The 13,395-nt window shown below is 40.8% G+C and overlaps 1 protein-coding gene across 1 annotated transcript in view; it reads left to right on the top strand.

Annotated features, from left to right (window-relative positions):
* Positions 1-502: 502 nt before the first annotated feature.
* Efcab14 (EF-hand calcium binding domain 14) overlaps positions 503-13,395 on the top strand; it is a 35,858-nt gene continuing 22,965 nt past the window's right edge. The window contains exons 1-3 of the mRNA XM_051188489.1: positions 503-960; positions 2,608-2,756; positions 8,897-9,042. Of these exons, the coding sequence (XP_051044446.1) occupies positions 776-960; positions 2,608-2,756; positions 8,897-9,042 (480 nt within the window). The 5' untranslated portion in view covers positions 503-775. The remainder of the gene's footprint in view (positions 961-2,607; positions 2,757-8,896; positions 9,043-13,395) is intronic.

The raw sequence follows: 13,395 nt of genomic DNA on the forward strand, positions 1-13,395 counted from the left end.
CGGTGGCGGGACACCTCATACTCGGAGCACTTCAGGCTGGCCAGCGGTGGTCGTCCCTCATCACCCGCCCCCCCCCCTCCAGGCCCCGGCAGCAGGGCTTGAGTTTTCCCCAGGCTCCGGCTCCTCTCTCGCCGGTCTTTCTTACTCAGGACAGAAACTACAGAAAGGTGATCATCCCTAATCCCAGTCGGCTTCCTGGCCTGGGCGTTTTCTAGCCGCCCAGGCAGTGCCAGTGCCCTCTCCAGTCGCCACCTCTCCAGCCAAGGATTAGCGAGTACCCACTGCCTGCTTTATAAAGTCTCCTGCCCCCCCCCCATTCGAGGACAAGTTTACTTTTCCCTCTGCATTGGGAATCTTGTCCCAGAGATCCAAAGGTACCTTTGTTTTATGTATCTTTCCCCAGCTTCTGGAGCACTCCTAGAAATACTGCCTGCCTACAGGGCTAAGAATCTTGTCCTTGCCTTAGTGGGTTGTCTTGTTTTGTTTTATTTTCCTTTTGGCGGGTAATAGTTGTTCCAGGAATTTATTCATTTGGATTTCCTTGGCCATCTCTATGTAATTTCCTCACACCCAAGTCCAGCTTCCTCTGGGCTCCATTCTCCACCCCCCACCCCCAGTAGATCTGGTCAGTCCCACCTCTGGGTGGGAGTGATCAGGGGGCTCTGGCCCAGGATTCCCAACCCTGGAAGGCAGTTCCAAGGCAGCGAGAGAGTTGGGCGTCGGGTACGAACCTGGCAGCTCAGGAGTGGGCGCTCCACTCACCCCCCACAAGAAGATGAAAAAACGAAAAGAGCTTAATGCGTTGATCGGCCTGGCTGGTGACAGTAGGAGAAAGAAGCCCAAGAAAGGCCCGAGCAGCCACCGCCTGCTTCGCACTGAACCTCCTGACTCAGACTCAGATTCCAGCTCAGATGAAGAAGAGGAATTTGGAGCAATTGGAAATCGCTCTCGTTTTGTCAAGTGAGTGAAGTAGTGGCGGGAGCTGAAATGGGCGAAAGGCATCTTGCACTCAGCTGGGCAAATAATTGAGAAGGAGAGGGGAGTCCTTAGAAAAAAGGAAGTAGGCCTTGGAAAACAGAGAGAGGAAGGGTGTTGGAGAAAGCAAATCCTGAAGGAAGAGTAAGAGGTCACTTTGTAAGAGATCTATCATGTCTCAAAATCCAGGGTGGAAGTGTGAACTTGAGGAATGGGCCCACAGCCCAAGGAGGAGTGAAAAGGTTACTAGCGGAGACAGAGAAGAGAGGCGCAGGAGCCTAGGCATTTTTAAAAAGTAGGTCAAGGGACCTTAAGACCTGTAACTATTTTGTGTTTTCTCAATGAGCTTGATACTGGTGATGGGAGAGTAGAATGAGGGGGATACTGTAGAAAGTGTGAACCCTACAAATATGGAGGGTACCAGAGAGAGAGAGGGCGCCTTCTTCCTCCAAACCAACCACTAAACAAACAAGCTTTGAGGATTTGGGGGGAGTTAAGAGATTATTTTGTGAGCCAGCTAAAGGAAACTTCAGGGTTTAGACCTTGGTCCTGTCAGACACCAAACTAAAAGAAAAGGCAATTCTGTTGGGATGTGGAAACAGGTGTTAAACAGAGGACCTGGGTGCCAAAAGAGTTCTGATCTCTTCGTGTGTTCATAATCTCTATGTCTTTTTGTTAAGACTTTGGTCTCTTTACCTGACTTTGTCAGAGAGTAGTTAAGGACCATTCCGAGTTTGTTTTGTGAAGGTGATCTGATATCCTGCTAGGTTCGTTTAGGCCTGCAGGCTAGGTGAAGTTTGGTGTGAAATCTAGCATGTTTCTATTTCTGTCCTCCTAAGTCAGTAGGTTAAAAAATATCAGGTATCCACTTAAGCCAACAGGTCTTGTCTTCTTTATTCCATTTGCAGTAAAACTTGGTTAAAAGTTTATGAAGTTTCAGTAAATAAAACAAGGTCTTCTAGGGCAAGTGAGCATATATTTGAGAGAGAAAGAGATAGGTAAATTACCATGCCAGGGATAGAATTACATAGAACCACACATCTTGCCCTTCTTTCCATCTATTCTTTTTTTTCTTTCTTTCTTTCTTTCTTTCTTTCTTTCTTTCTTTCTTTCTTAGTACTATTAAGGATTGAGCTAGGTTCTTATGTATGGTAGAAAAGCACTCTCTCTTCCATGAAGCAAACACCCCCCCACCCCCGTTTTGTAAGGCAGATTTTACTAACTTGCTCGGGCTGACGTAGAACAGCCTCCCAGTACTCAGATTATAGGCATGTGCCACTATGCCTGTCTTGTCTTTTACACTTTTCAAACTGAGTTCAGCTCCAAAGACCTCCCTTCAGAATTGACGGCAGTGATCCAGAACCCACAAATGCTTCCCATGACCCATGGGAACTCCCTGTTTCCTGTGCGGTTGGTTTGAAACCTTTGTACCCAATAGAACTTTTCATAGGTCATACTGTTCAGTCATTTTCAACCTCCTGCTATTAGATGTAAATATATTTTCCTGTGTCCCCTGGTAAATCTACTTGTTATTCATTAGAGAAGATAATCACGTAGCAACACATACTGCTGCTAATAAAGCTGTTCTTAAAATTAATTTCTCACTCATGATTGAATGTATTCTTATGATAGAGGAGACTACTTACGATGCTGCAAGATCTGTTATCCCCTCTGTGCTTTTGTCATCCTCGCCGCCTGTGTTGTGGCCTGCGTTGGCTTAGTGTGGATGCAAGTGGCTCTCAAGGAGGATCTGGATGCCCTCAAGGAAAAATTTAGAACAAGTAAGTGGCCAAGTTTTAGAAAAAAAATTGGTCCATGCTGAATTAGGAATTTGCCCATTCTGATAAGCAATTACACATTTTGTTCTATGTACTTTCTCAACTGTCAACTTGACTGTAATAACTACTGGTTTTCAATGCATAAACACATTCAGTGCTCATGTGCCACCAGGAGTAGCATCTGAAATTATGATGTTGTAGTCAACTCAGTGCAAAGGGGAAGAACTGTAGACCAGGATGTACAACTGTCATTATAAGAGCTACCATTTGTGACTGTCCATTTGTGCCAAGTCACAAGTCTCTCTCTCTCTCTCTCTCTCTCGTGTGTGTGTGTTTGTGTTCCCACACATGCTAGTAAAGATGATTATTACTATTTGTATTCTAAAAAGGAAGAAGGAGGGTGGGCAGAAAACCTCCACAGGTATAGGTACCTGAGTTCAGTTGCAGAGATCATGTGTACTAGAAAGAGAACACTGACTCTTGCAGGATGTTCCCTGACTTCCATAGACACCCTGTGTCATGCACGTACCCACCCACCTATACACACTGAGTAAATAAATATGTAATAAAAAGTTAGAAACAAAAAAACAGCTGGGAATGACAATGCACATCTTTAATCCCAGCACTTGGGAGGCAGAGGCAGGGGGATCTCTGAGAGTTCAAGGCCAGCCTGGTCTACAAAGCAAAGTCCAGGACAGCCAGGACTACACAGAGAAACCCTGTGTGACCCAAAAATAAAAAACAAACAAAAAACCCAGGCCAGAACAATTAAGTAGCTTGTTTAGCAATTAAGTGTTTACCTGGTCCTTGTGCCCTTTTTGCTCAAATCCATACATATAGCCATTGCAGTACTACATTACTCTTCCAGTGCCTATGAAAGCTTCAGGAATATCTACAAGTGCCCACAAATTCCTTCTGTACAGCTTGAATCAGTAGTCTATGAAAAGTTTAGTAGATGCTGGCAGAGTTGATTGTGTGTGTGTGTGTGTGTGTGTGTGTGTGTGTGTGTGTGTGTGTTTATGGTATTCAAGCACAAGTCAAGAATTATTAGGTAGCCCATAGGCTTCTTTCCATAGGATGCTTGTTTGAATATCTGTTTCTAGGGGGAAAAACTTTAAATATCATGAATGTCGCCATTTTAAACTTTTAGGAAACTCTTGTGATCCTTTGAAATATATTATACATCCATGAAGAAGTATAGTAATCATAACAGTACTTACCTTAAACATAATACAGCTCATAGAGATATTTGTCTCATGAATGAGGTTTTTGTTTTAAGAGCCCATATGTTCTGATTCAAAGTTCAGTTTTATACATCCAAACTTTTTATTGAAAGGTGTGTTCATATATTGATTTTGGCCAGATTTAACTTAACAAATTTTCTCTTTCTTTTAACAACAGTTTAATTTTTGGTTCTAGATCTCAAGAATTGATTTTCTAAGCCAAGGAACCAGTTTCAGCTTAATCACAGACCTCAATACCAATAGCACACCAGAAACTGACCACAAGTTCCTCAAATACCTCTGACTCCAGAACCGGATTTTGAGCCTTACTTTGCCTCTTAAGCCTGGGAGATCCATACTAAGCCTAAAAAATCACAATGTCCTGCTTTCCTTCACTCAGCTTCTCTTATGTATAGCCATTCAAGTTAGGGACGGCTACTCCTCAGGGTGTTAAAAATGTTTTAATATTCACTCTGGTTTTCTTACTTCTGGTTCAGGGATGGGATTGGCTAAACCCACAATTCGTTTCCATAATTAATCATCCTGACCTATAAGGTTGAATCAAAGTACAGCACAAAAAAAGAATGTACATCCTGTAGGGTTTCTCACTGTGTAATTCTTATTTTTGCAATATTGCAAATATTTTAAGCCTATATTTTTTATATGTAAATAATAATCATAACTTAGAAACCATGTTGAACTGTGTGTGACCACTGAACACACCTTTATGTCAAATGAATTCTCCATAATTAGTAGAGCTTCCTAGGCTTGTGCCACACCTTGTTTTGGTTACATACAGTGATTGTATATTTATGTATTTCATACATTACTCAGTTCTCCCCTCTAAAGATTGCTTTCTGCAGCTCTTCTGTGTCTGTATTTACAGGATACCAAAGTCATTTATTCCTTAGCTGGTCTTGCCATGATCTCTTTACTTGGAAAATGTAAGACATGTAGTAGGCTTGACAGTCAGTCGATAAATATTTGTTAAGCATTTGTTAATGCCAGTCCCTAAAAACATTATATTCAGGAGATGCAACGCCATACACCTGGACTGTTGGGTGGGGTCAGCTTCATGTCACTGAGGGAGATTTTTCTGGAGCTCAAACTGCATTTGTCAGCCAGCTGAGTAAAGCAGGCTTGAAATTGTCAATCTAGTGGTCACTGAGATTGCTTGGTGGGTAAGGGTGCTTGCTTACCACCAAGCCTCTTGACCTGGAGCTCAGTCTCTGGAGCCCCTGGGGTGGAAGGAGAAAACCACTGTGGTGAGTTGTATTCTTCCCTCCATATGCATGCTATGACACAGGAACACAGAGAGAGGGAGAGGAGAGGAGAGGGAGGGAGAGGAGATGGGGGAGGGAGAGGAGGCGGGAGGGAGAGGAGGCGGGAAAGAAGGGAGAGGAGGATGGAGGGGGGAGAATAAAAATAAGCAAGACTTAAGGGAGGAATGACTGGGGTCTGGCATATTCATAAGCTGGGTATCTATGGACTGACTCTGTGTGTGTGTGTGTGTGTGTGTGTGTGTGTGTGTGTGTATGTGTGTGTGTGTGTGTGTGAGAGAGAGAGAGAGAGAGAGAGAGAGATTTTGTTTTGGTTTTTTGAGACAGGGTTTCTCTGTTTATCCCTAGCTGCCCTGGAACTTGCTATGTAAACCAGGCCAGCCTCCAACTCAGAGATCTACCTGCCTCTGCCTCTGCCTCCTGATTGCTAGGATTAAAGACATGTACCACCACTGCCAACTGCTCACTAGTCATTTTGTCTGTCTTTATGAAATAAGTTATTTAATGAAATGGAGTAATTTTACTATGATTAAATAATTATACTTTTAATTAAAATTATATGTCTATTTTAAACACATCTCAGTAAGTTAATTCTTTTTTCTTCTTAATCCAACAAAACAGTGGAGCCCACTGACTCCGATAAGACCACTTGCTTGCTTGACTTCAATGCCTTTTGAAACTCTCCCAGGAAGCCTGTGAAGAAAAGGGTTACTGAGAAAGCACCTGAAATAGGAAGCAAAGCAGATGGCTTGCTTTTTCTTTGCAGTCAAGAAGTAACTTGATCTTGAGTAAAAGACTGGCTAGCTTAGAACACTTTTTCCTTTAAACCATGTATTCTCATGTGTGGATGTTTTGTCTGCATGTGTCTGTGAACCACATATGTGCAGTGCCATGGAGGCCAGAATAGGGTGTCCAGTCCCCTGGAGCTGGAGTTATAGGCTGTTCTGAGTTTGTATTTAGATGCTAAGAACTGAACCCAGATGTTCTGGAAGAGCAGAACTATCTCCCAGCCCCTGGCCTTGAAACTTAATTTAGTATTCCTTTTTCCAGGAACAGTTATTTCAGAAGACTTCCACAGTTATTCAAAGCAAATATCTCCAATACTTCCTTTCTGTCAACAATAAAACATTAGAGAAAAGGAAAAGAATTTGGAAGAGAAGGAAAGTACTCATATGTCAGGCATCTCTTTTTCTTGTCATACAAGGAAAGTAGTGGCTTGAAAGTAGTACAGATAGATGCTTTTGTGTGAATACAGGTGCAAAGATGTATCCCTGACATCTTAAGCATACAAGAAAGAATATTGGGCCTGTGACCACATGGTTTGACTATTTGCTTCTCATTGCTCACTATAAAATTAGAACAATTACATATTCTTACGAGCCCATATTTTCTTAACCATGACACATGAAGATGTATTTTCTGCCACCAAATTTCTTTGGTCATTACTGTGTTACCACACTTGTCAACATTTATAATAATCCTCCCTTCACCTCTTGACTGAGAACTTTAGGGTCTTTTGTGTAAGATGTTGTCAAGTACAAGGCTGGCACATGGTAGAGGCTCAGTAACCATGTCATTTGATTATAATTACACAAAAATGCATGGCAAATTATAAGGGTACTATATGAATACAAAACATAACTACCTACATTGTGTATATTGTGTTTGAAGAATGTGTGTGGAAATTTCCATTTCCTAATCATAAAAAAGAAAAAATAAGACCTAGGTAAATTCTTTTGAGAATCCACATATTAAATTTTAAATGAGTTGCTTTCCATGGTGAAAGAACATGAATAAGTAATAAGTTGTTTGTTTGCCATACTTGCATTTATATAACAAAAGTGCCTCAACTTGGCTTGTCTCTCCTAAAAAGACCACATCAGATAATGGTTAGGACCCCCTCTTGGCTCATAGACTCCTTAGGATCCAGAGTGTCCTCAAGACTTGGCTTTAGGTGTTCATTAGTTAGTAGTTATGACTTTGTCTTACGTCTTCCACCTCTAAGTCTTATTTCTTGCATAGAGACTTCAGGAAAGAGAGACTCTCCCTCCTGAGGGCGTTTGACCACCTGACTATGGAAGGCATTCTCGGGATGGGCTTTTCTTTACAACCCAGCTGAAACTATATAAGCAATTCAGTGACATGGAGCTGCATTGTTTAGAATGAGTAATGAAATTTTCTTACTGCCTGAGATGGATGTATTCTGCAAACCATGTGTAAATCAAATACTACACTAAAAGCACTTAGGGAAGTCTATTATTTAGATGCAGTCCTTTGGCAGCCATTTCTAAAAAATAAATGAGAATACCTAATTTCATTACTCTGAGTTGTTCCAAAGTGGGCTTGCTTACAGAGATCTTACCTCTGCCCTCAGTTTCCATGGGGCTTTGTCACTGTTAAGTGTGCTTGCTGTCTGGGTGTTTTACTTTTTGTGTTTTCTTTGTTGGATTGAAAAAGAGGATAAAGTACTGAGAAATGTGGTGGGGGTCAGCAAAGACCAGGCTTATTTAGGTAACAAGTATTTACTGAGTGCTGAATATTATGTTCTCAGTGCAGACCATACAGAAATGGACAGAACCAAGTCATGGAGCTCTTGTTTTAGTAAATTATGGCCCTATATGCCAGATATAGATATAGATATATTAACTAATCAAGAAGTCTGTGACCTGAAGAAAAATGATATAGGTTTTATTCTGAAGGAACAGCCATTATCAATATTTTATTTTCCATTAAGAGGAAAAATGCTTTTTAAAGAAAGAAGAGAGCGTACTTTCGGCTTCTGCCTCAGGCTTTGAATCCCTTCACCACACAGGAATTGTTATTTCACAGAATCCTAATGTCCCCTTTGTGATTCACCTAACATGTTTATCTTCCTTTTCATCTTGAGCTTTTAGGTTGGTTTAAGAAAACACTGCCATTTATGAAATAAAATAGGAATCTTAGCCCTCATATCAGTATTTGAATACCACCTCCCAGTCAGCCAACTTAAAGTAGAAGAAAATAAACATCTAAAGATGTAGTTTGTAATGGCACCTTGAACATCCATGGAGTCATAAGTCTTAATTATATGAAAACTGGTCAGACTTAACATTTATTTATCACCTACTGTATTCCTAACCATTGTCTCCCTTCATCCTAACACTTTTGGGACATGAGTCTTACAACTTTTCCAGATTTAAAAAAAAAAAAAGAGCTCAAAAGAAGTTGAATAATTTATTCAAAATAATTGTAAGCTATAAAGGTGAAATCATCTAACCCTTTCTGCTCATGGTTTTGTTACAGTATTTAGTCACCTGTCTTCGTTGTCTTTGTTGTTTTGTGATACTGGGGATAGAACCCAGTGCCTTGCACTTGCCAAATATGACTTCTATCATTGAGCCACGTCACCTAACTTAAAGTTTAATATTAAAAGTGTTAAGGATACACATTTACATAAACAGAATAGTAGCCCTGCCCTCCCTTTCTGTTTTCAGTGTAGCTAGTTAACTGAACTAAGTCATTATCATCCCAGAACTTAAATTCACTAATCGCACAAATCTCTCTTCTTTCTTACCCTGTGATTCTCCTCCCTTTCTTTTTTCCTTCTTGGGACCAGAGAGAATGTGATGTATATTTACAATTGTTCTTATTTTGCTTTCAGTGGAATCTAATCAGAAAAGCTCATTCCAGGAAATCCCCAAACTTAATGAGGAACTTCTCAGCAAACAAAAACAACTTGAGAAGATTGAATCTGGAGAGCTGGGCTTGAGTAGAGTCTGGATCAACATCACAGAAATGAATAAGCAGGTAGTACAAGTGTGACTTTATTCCTGTGTAAGCTGTGGGAATGGATTTATATTGGTTCTTTGGCATTTAGTATAAGTTTGTAAATTCAAGCTTTTGTCTTTTTAAATTGGAGTTTAAGTGCTGTGACTAATCATGTTAAAATAGTAGTTATTCTCTTAAATTTGAAATGCCTTCAAGTATTTAAAAGGTTAACCCTTTCTGCACATGCACAGAGTCCACAGAGGTAGAGCATTAGAGAGGAAGCTGTAAACACTTGAGCCAGCTTCTTCTACAGAGTAATACAGGTATCAAATAAGGAGTGCCATCCAATTCCCAAGGAAAGGAGCTAGCCTACAGGTAGCAGATGAGTTTTATTTTGTTTAAGAGAGCTTACACTTAGAGATTTAGCACTGGAGTATAGTGTTGTAGATGGGAAGTCACACAGCTCACCATCAGCTAAAATAGCTCAGGAGCAGGCGGTAGAGTCAGGTAAATGTTTTGGTCGGACAAGCAAGTCTAGACAAACATGTTCAACCTCAGAGTTGTGCAGAGCTCAGTAGGCATTGCTTCCAAAAGAAGAAATCTACCAGAGAAGCGGTGTTTATTCTAAGAATGTTGCCCAAGTTTTGCCCACATGTTAAGAGGCATAGTTGCCACTGGGATCTATAGCCCCATCCTCAGATCTAGGTTTTGGGTTAACCTGTTTGTTGCTGTTTTAGTTTGGCTTTTTGCTGTTGTTTTCAGTTTAGTTGGGAAAAGATATAGTCATTGAGAAGAAAAACTCAAGTACCAAATAAATAATACACATGCAAAATACTTAAAATTAGGTTTGTCATTTTTGTTGGGATGAAGAGAACACTCTTTTCAGGGTGGAGTCCACAGAGTCCTAGAATGAGCCAGTAGGAAGCCCTGTTAGAAGAAAGGACTTGTAGATATTTATAAAGTTACACCTTTCAGCCACATTTTGGAAGAAGCATAGTTCAGCACTTAAGACTGAAACTCAATGGTCTAGAAAGTTACTTCTGCCTGGAACCCACAGTAAAATTGTCTACATTGCCCAGTAGACAAGCATGACAATATGCTGTGGTTTGAACATGTCCCAGTACAGTCTCCAGGTCTATGTGTCAAGGGTATACGGAACTGGAGCCTTTGGTGAGTAGTTAGCATTCACCCCAAAATGGCACTAGAAGAGAAAGAGAAGGCGTGTTGGCATACTTGTTCACTCTTATCACATGCATGTGTTGTGATGAAGCAAAAATATCTTCATCTCATGTAGTCATGTGTTCTTAAATGAGCTAAAATAAGCCCATTTGTAAGTCACCCACCCTATGGTATTTAGCGGTGGCCATAGGAAGTAGACTAAGATACCATAAGTAGCTAAAATGAAATTTTCTGAAAGCAGTGGCTCACCTGGAAAATGTTCAGTGCCTTATTCATTCCCTATTCATTCCTATTTAGGGATTTTGTTTTACTTTGGTTTTGGTTTTGGTCTTGAGATAGAGTTTCATTATGTAACCCGTGCTGGCCTGAGTGCTAAGATTGTGTGAGCCACCGCTCCTGGTCTATTTTATTTTTAATCGCACAGGGGGATAGCAACTAGGATTTACTACTTATCACTTATTCTTAGGCTCTCAGGAATTCAAGAAAAGCAGATATTCATTCCTCTCGTACACAAAGACTAGAATCAACTATGGCCCTGCAGTCACACAGCAAATGAGCAGTGTGGACAGAGATGACATCAGATGCAGGTAGCACTGAATCTCCAAGAGTCTGTGGATTCCATTTTGCAGAACAGAGTCAGCCATTCATAGACAAAGATAACATTGCTTTGCATGGAAAGGCAGACAAACAGCAACTCTCTTTTTCCCATGTCCTCCTCGTACATTGGCATTCTAGGACTGCTCAAGGAGAGAGCTGGCACTTAGTGTGGTGTAAGAAGTCCCAGGGCTTTGTGTGTGCACCTGGAGAAGGTTAGACTGAAACTCTTCGAGGATGAGTAGCACCATGCTTTGTGAGATGCCAGACCGCTTTATAAAGTCAAGCTAATACAGAGGAGTTCTCTGCTAGCATAGGCCCAGAGGATAGAACGGGGACAGGTAGATCTGAATGTTGTTTCCTAAAGGGGTTTAGCAGTCTGGGTGGTTCTCTAAAGTTAATGGTACTCTATTTGTCTGAGGTAAAATAGGAATAAAAGTAAAATTAATATTTAATCATGGTTTCTATAGCTAATGGTAATTATCAACTCAGGTGCTTCTAATGGCATTTTTAAACAATTGAAAGTGACTTAAACAACATGAAAATATATTCTGTCATTTAGCAAGAATTTACTACCAAGTAAGCTGAAGTTAATTTGGGCTGGGAAAAGAAGGCCGTCTGGCTGGGAAAGTTAAATTCCAACTTTGCCTTGAAAATCTTCAAGCTAGTATGTGAAACATCATTTATACTGTTTTATTCATGAAACCTCTGATGTTATGCCCACTCCCTCTTGACGATTACAAGGGCCTCACTTTCTGTAGAGAACAAATGTTTACAGAGCTGCTTTTATGGAGTTAAGCCTTTGCCTCTGTCTTAGTCTATTCAGACTGCTCTAACTAAATGCTTTGGACTAGGTAACTTAGAAACAATAGGAATTGATTACAGTTCTGGAGGCCCAAGAATCCAGGATCAGGGCACCAACGGGTTTGATCTCTGGTGAAGGCCCATTGTCTGCTTCATGCATGGTGCCTTCTTGTTATATCTTCATTAACATAAGGGGCAAAGTAGCGTCATTGAGCCGTTCGTGAGGGTAGAGCCTGTTGTGCCTGAAGGGCCCCACTTCTTACTGCTACCACTTTGAAGATTTTGAACATGAGATCTTTAGGGAAGCACCAACATTCAGACTATAGTAGATTTAGAACCAAAATAGATGCAATTCCTTGCCCCAGTGCACATGAAGCATATGGTTCAAATGCTGAGTGCATTTTTAAATGAATATTCAGCCCAGACTGGGATCAGCTTTTCCAGAAACATTGGGCTAAGTCCTGAAGGGGAAATGGACCAGGTGGAGAAAGAGAGGAGTTTACACCCTGTAGGGCACTATAGCTGGTTATGCTTAGTAGGACAGTATAGCTGACCCTCATAATTTTATCTACTTGCTAAAATCTATTTGTAACTTCAAAATCTGTAAGTATGAGGCTTTTTCGGTCATCCACTAATGTATACACAGCGATAATAACCCTGAGTTACCCACAGATACCAATAGCTAGAGTAGAGCAAAATAGAACCCTGCTTTCTATTCTGTTCTCATACGTAAACAGGTGGGACTCTGGTATATTTCACTTCACCTTTCACATTGTTGTGCCCATTGTTGGTGATTTCACTGTTAGGTAGGCTTCCTTCAGGCACCACTTTCAGTGCTGGTGGCTGTGTGTTCTGTGCTAATATGTCAGCAGTATCGTTAAATAAGATGTTTAAACAGGAACACATATAAAACAAGATTATATATTATATTGATAAGTTCCTGATAATGTGACCAAGGAGCTCGCAGGCACCCAGCCCCTACACCTAGGAACAGTGGTTTAGCATTCACTAATTCAAAATTTGCTGCAGCTTTTCAGAAGATAACTACCTAATAACAAAAATGGGCAGCATTTGTAAAAGAATAGATAAATGAAAAGACTTTGTACTGAGGAAATTTTAGTCCTTCCTTATAGCTCTAGTTGGGCACAGAAAGAAGCCAGAGATAAAGTAAGTCAACAAGCATTGTTGTCAAGGACCTTAGGTGCCCTTCTTAGTTCCCTGCTGCTCTCTTGTAAGCACTTGTACGATGGTCGTTTGTAAATGCCCCTAATTGCATTAGGAGATTGTACACTGTTTTCAGCCCTCAGGCATGGTAATGAAAATCTAGGTGGTAATGGTGATAATTGTTATACATTAAATGTTTTCTTTGTGCAGGCCACTCTATTGGCTGTACTGCATGTATAATCTCCTTTTTCTATGTCCTGAATCACATGAAATAAGAAGTGATACCCCCAGTTTGCAGATAAGAAATTTGAATCTTCCTGGGCAGTGGTGGCGCATCCCAGCAATCAGGAGTCAGAGGCAGGTGGATCTCTGAGTTCAAGGCCAACCTGGTCTACCAAGTGAGTTCCAGGGCAGCTAGAGCTACACAGAAACCTCTGTCTGGGGAGTGGGTGGGAATAGAAAGAAAATTGAGACTCAAGAGGTAAAAGAGCCTACCCGAGGTCACAGCTGTATAGCAGTCTAACATTGAAATCCTTAAGTCTTGAGAACCTGTTTTTCTTCCATTTTTATAGGATTAAGTAGGACCAGGTGCACATCTTTAATTCCAATACTTTGGAGACAGAGGCAAGAGTTTAAGGCCATCCTAGTCTA

The sequence above is a fragment of the Phodopus roborovskii genome, unplaced genomic scaffold (assembly GCF_943737965.1).
Source record: "Phodopus roborovskii unplaced genomic scaffold, PHOROB, whole genome shotgun sequence".
Lineage (NCBI taxonomy): Eukaryota > Metazoa > Chordata > Mammalia > Rodentia > Cricetidae > Phodopus > Phodopus roborovskii.